Source organism: Cyprinodon variegatus, unplaced genomic scaffold, assembly GCF_000732505.1.
Source record: "Cyprinodon variegatus isolate N-32 unplaced genomic scaffold, C_variegatus-1.0 Scaffold186, whole genome shotgun sequence".
Lineage (NCBI taxonomy): Eukaryota > Metazoa > Chordata > Actinopteri > Cyprinodontiformes > Cyprinodontidae > Cyprinodon > Cyprinodon variegatus.
Window position 1 is genome coordinate 937,303 of NW_015150639.1, and position 5,606 is coordinate 942,908.

Consider the following 5,606-nt stretch of genomic DNA (forward strand, 5'->3'; position numbering starts at 1 on the left):
CACATTCAGCCAGTCACAGTCAGGGAAACAGGACTACACTGAAAAACAGGCAGCTCTCAAACATCTTTTAACAAAGGTGTTGATGGCAGCAGCACAGCTGATATATCTCTCCAGGGTGGTGTCACAGTCAAACAGGAAGAGACGAGGCAAAGCTACTATGAGAAAAAGCAGGGGTGAGGAAGAGTATTCTATATTTCATTGGGTTATATTGCAGGGTTTGCTAGCTTGTATTAAGTGGCTTGATTTGGCAAAACAACGAGGAGAAATGGCCTGGACAGAGGAGCAATGTCTTGGTCTCTGTGCACACAGTACTGGGAGGAAAATATAAGAGTGTTTAAAGGGATGTTTAAAGGTAATATAGAGAGCCCATTTGTAAATCTTTTTTTTTTTGCTTTTATGCATCAGCCTTGAAAGTGAGAAGTGCTACATGCAGTGATCAAAAGCCACAGAAGATGTAATTATTTAAGCAAACATCAAGCTGACCATTTTTGCAGTGCAGATAATCATGCACAATCCAAAATACCTTCTTTCCTCTCATACATCTCTCCTCTATGCATATAGAATATATAGTAGTGTGCTTTTTGTTGACTAGAGTGTTTATGTATACAGTCCTCTACAACTTTTTTTTTATTGTCTATTATTAAGATATTTTTACAGACTATAAGTACTATTGAAATTCTCCTGTACTATAGTATTGTACTATGTTGTGCATTTTTCCATTTGTTATTCATGACTGTTCAATGATTCTCCTTATCATTTATTCTCACTAAAACTACATTGTGGGAGGTGCACCTTTCATCTGTTAGGGTTACTATTTCTAGACTTTCAGAGCCCTCTTCAGGCCTAGACTGCTGTATCAATAGCTTTTTCTTTTACTAAACTAAAATTCTAAGAAGAAATATAACATTTTGGAAAGATATTTTCTAAAATTGCTTTACTAAGAGTTTCTTTTAGTCTCAGGGTTCTATGTGAATATGAGCCCAGTTCATCAGCATACTCTCAGCCTCATACTGGTCATTTCTATGAAGCACATTCAGATTGGCCTCTTTTACTCATTTGTTCCAGATGCCCAGACAAATGAGGTTGCCAAAATGTTGTACCAGCATGGTCTCACTGAACTGATTCCCAGCAGCCCCAGTGAGCAGGTGGCGTATCTCCTGGTTGAAAGGGCTTCTCTGCTTGAGATGAATCAGGACCCTTGTGAACTAACTTGTGATGGAGACACAGGGAATCAACGGAAGACTCTTCCAGAACCAGTAAACACCAGCAAATGCCCAGTCAGTAAAAAAACAGGAACAAAACTATTATTTCTGTGCCCAGATGAAAACAGACAAGCTGTCAACGACATTTATATTAGTTTATTGCAGAAATACAAATAGATTATGTTATTGCAGAAATGCATTATGTTATAGATTATGTTATAAAATGAACTGATTACAGCATGATTCTGCTTTCTGATCAATCAGATTAAGGTTAATTTTTGCACCAATAGGATGTCTCTACATCAGTAACAGGTGCATTATGGAGCTGATTTTAAATCGCTCCCATTGGTTTTAAAAAGTGTTAAACATTAATAAGTCATTGTCTAATCTCTTCAGACTATTCATCTTGTTAGTTGGCAAAGTTATTTTGTTAATATTTTGTATTAAAGCTAACACTAATGGTAGGGCTTCCATTGATTCCTATGGCTTGCTCTTGTAGATCAACTTTCAAGCCTGTTAATTTCTGGAAGCTTTATTTTTGTTGTTTTTTGAGTAAAGGAAAAATGTTAAATATCTGCATTGTTTTTTTGATAACAATGTATCTCACTGTCATAGTGTTTCCTTAGTTCTAATTTAAAATAATTTGCATAAAATTGTTAAGTAATCTGTTTATTTGATTCAACTGTGTTTATAAATTATTTGATCGACTGATTGATTTTCATGTTAATCTCTTCTCATAATTGCTATTTTTGTTATACTTCACGTAATTTTTTGTATCGATAAACCCTAATAATTGTAATTTTTCAGTCTAGCCACAAGAGGCCGCCACGACATTTGCAAAGCTCATGGAAGAAAATATTTGGACTCCATAAGCCTTCAGAGGCCAAGCACTCCTTTGTACCTGTATGTATATATGCTTTAAAGACAAAGAAAACATATTTGTCCCCTTACAGATTTTATCTGTTTTCCTTTTCTGTCTCATTTAATTATGCAGTTAAAAGGATCACTTAAAGATAACTTAAGGAAACACAAAATGACTTACACAACTTTTCCGATTCTGACAGCTTGTATACAAAACAATTTTTTGTCTGTACAACTTTCAGAACATTTCCATAACATAAAGCTCAGAGTGTAAAAGGCTGTTTTAAAATTATAATTGTTATTGTAAATAGAAAGAGGCTATCAGAACCAAGGATTTTCTAGATTTAAAACAAATTGTTAAACTTACCTAACCTTAAAATGAGCTGTGCTACCCATAGAAAAACAGCTGACAATTAGCTCAAACCAACAAGTGATACATTTGTTTTTAGCTTGTCAGGTTATTTTTTCAGAAGCATAGTTGCTGTGGGATGTTTTTATTTTTTATTTTGGTGAAGAATAGAACTGTGAACACTAATACCACTATGATCCTTCCTATAAATGCCAGTGTGTCTAATCTGTTTTGTTTGACAATCAATCATAATAATAGAGACAGCAGATCTACAGGGCTTAACATTCAGTTGTGAACAAGTTAATGCGTTGTTGACCCACTTGGAATGATTCCAAGTGTCTCCCCGTTTCCCCGTGTCTCATATATTTTTCCCCTTTAAATGACAGGCCAAAGCCCTGCAGCAGGTTTTGTAGCCTTTGCCAGACTTATAAATGTCAGATAATTTCACATCTGATTAATTTTTTTCATTATTTCATAGTTCTCGCTGTGGCTGGGGTAACTGAACAAAAAAAAAATCAGCGGAAAACTGTTTATAATTTGTCAATAGAGGGAATTACTTTTCAAGCAAAGAAAAAACTTTCTTTACTCAAAATATCTGTGATTTCAACATCAGAGATCAGAGACATGCAAGTGTGACAAATGAGCAAAACTAAATGTAATCTGTATTGGGATGAATACTTTTGAACAGCACTTCCAATAGTTAACAGCAGCATATTTAAATCTATGATAGAGCTTAACAGTTAGAACTGATATTGTGGTTGTTTTTTCTGCATGATATTTCCTAAATTTCCAACTATAAACTCACTGCTCTTTTTATTGTTCTAGTGATATTAACTTTGGTTTCCAGCACCTGATAGGAATCTTTGCATGATAGAAGAATTTCTATGCTCCAACACCACTGATGCATCATGGTCACTTCTCAAGGTGCCCTTTCTGTCCCAGCACGTTTGTATTGAATGTTGCTCACAGTCTTTTCTCTGTTCTATTTTAATTGGTTTAGATATTTCCATTTTCTAAGTAATTCTCCTTCCAGGATGGGGAGACGTGTTTAATTGGTCAGCCAAGACATTTGGAGAAGAAGTGTTCCCGACTGGAGCTGGATGTGGAAGAGGGTTCACGTAGGCTGGCGATGGCCCACACTGAGATTCGGCGTTTGAAAGATGAGCTGGAGTCTGCTCACTGTACCCAGAAAACATATGGTAAAACATATCAGTTAGTGATTGCTTCTTACTGATTACTTGTTTGTTTTGTTATTACTGCAAAACAACAATGACAGAACTTTTTTTTAAACCATACGTTTATTTACTGAAAGCGAAAAAAGGTTCTGTGCATTTCTTTTTACATTCTATATGTTGTTAATGCGCTGTTCACAGTATTTTTGGTAGGTTCCCGACTTCTGGGAAGGTTTATTGCTTGCACTCTGTTCGTGGAGCTTATCACACTTGTATGTCAATTCATTACAAGTGGCTTTATTACCCTTTACAGACTGGTAGATGTGCCCCTCTGGCACTTAGACATTGAGGGTTCTGGGTGGTTGATTGGGGGGGTGTGCTGAAACCAGCTACCTTCCGGCGCTGCCAGGTCCTCGGTCCTAGGATTATTGGATGTGAGTGTTAAGTGTTAATGTGCGTACGTTGTCTTTTTTTTTTTTTTTTTTTGAAGAGTCTGTATGTTGTGGGGTTACTAGGGTGGGAAGGCGTGATTGAAACTGTGTTTTTATTTTTTTCTTCTTATTTATTTATTTATTTTTACTTGGGTCTGAACTGCTCCCTCTACCAAGAAAATCTCAAGTCTCCGCTAAGTGTGGAGCCCATTCCCCCCTGTCCTGCCCCTCTCCGCTGGTTGGTGCTTTGGTCCGCTGGGGCATTGGTGGAGCTCGGTGTTTGGGGACAGATGCCCGGGCCGGTGTTGGCTTATTCCTGGCGGCTGCTTTGCGGGGCCTGGGTCCCCGGGGCCCATGGCCGTTTACACTTAGGGGTGGCTGGCTGCCGGCAGAGCTCGTGGACTCGTCCCCGCAACCCCTGGCGGCTCCGGCATGGGGGCAGCTGGGGGACTTCCTCGGGGGCCGTCTCCCCTCTTTCCTTGGTTGGGGGGTGGACTTCCTGGGTTGGCCACTTTTGGGCCAACGTTTTATCATTGTCTCTCTTTTATCTCCTCTTTCATTCATCTTTTCTTTTTCCTGGTTTTCCTTTCCTGTTTTACTTTCCCATCGTAGTGTCCATATAATCTGTAATCAAGCGGAACACTATGGCAAAAGCCATACTGCTCCACTTGTGAAAGCAAAATCAGTTGGCCTCTTTTTGGCATCAAGACAATTATTCTTATTGCCACATCTCTAGAGGACACTATTGATGCAGCACTGTCAGTACACAGCTATGTGGGTGGCTAGTGGCATTGCTCTTCCCAGAAATATGTTTCTTCAGTTAATAAATGATTTCATAAGAAGGTAATTGCTTTTTCCACAAAGGGCCACATGGACCCAAATGCGGACAAAAACTTGAGGTGGTTACTTGAATGTTTTAATGGGAAAAGTTTAACAGAAGCAAAAATCCAACACTATAAATCCACACAAAAAAAAAAAATGCTCAAAACCAAGAATACTCACTACAAGGGGGCAAAGAAATTACGACAAACCAGCAAAGAGTGACGGAACAGAAGGAGATTATATAGGAGAGAGAAAAAAAAGACCAGGCTAATTAGCAGATTGGGAGCAGGTATGAACAGAAGCAAGAAGGGAGCTAGGGAAAAGGAGACTGACACAAGAGGGAAAACAGCAAACTAGTATCAAAGCTTTGATAAAAGCAGTAGACTTTGTCGCTCGCTGTTTAAAGAGGAGCTTTGTTAAAGTCTATTTCTGCTGTTTGTGTTTCAGAGCCCGAGCTGCAGGCAGCGACAGAACAGGTGGAGCAGCTCAGGCAGGAAGTAGAAAAACTTAAGCAACATGGTGAGATCGTCTTTCCAGTTGTTTTTGAATTAGTTACCTGAATTATCAGAATCAGAAACACTTTAATAATCCCAGAGGGAAATTACTTTTGTTATACACTCCAGTTACAGTTTTATATACAGTTTTCTGTATATATATATATATATACACACAAGCAACCACACAAGATAATAAAGATAAAAAATATATACACATATAGCTCTTCTGTATATATATATATATATATATATATATATATATATATATATAT

General features: G+C 37.9%; 1 protein-coding gene across 7 annotated transcripts in view; it reads left to right on the top strand.

Moving 5' to 3' along the window:
• The window catches only part of ccdc30 (coiled-coil domain containing 30), a 37,742-nt gene that overhangs the window by 8,721 nt on the left and 23,415 nt on the right, over nt 1-5,606 (top strand). For 5 of the 7 annotated variants that reach the window (XM_015379186.1, XM_015379191.1, XM_015379189.1 and 2 more), the window contains 4 exons: nt 1,066-1,277; nt 2,010-2,105; nt 3,446-3,611; nt 5,285-5,356. In XM_015379186.1, coding sequence (XP_015234672.1) covers nt 1,066-1,277; nt 2,010-2,105; nt 3,446-3,611; nt 5,285-5,356 — 546 coding nt within the window. The remainder of the gene's footprint in view (nt 1-1,065; nt 1,278-2,009; nt 2,106-3,445; nt 3,612-5,284; nt 5,357-5,606) is intronic. The other 2 variants (XM_015379187.1, XM_015379188.1) reach the window with 2 other exon arrangements.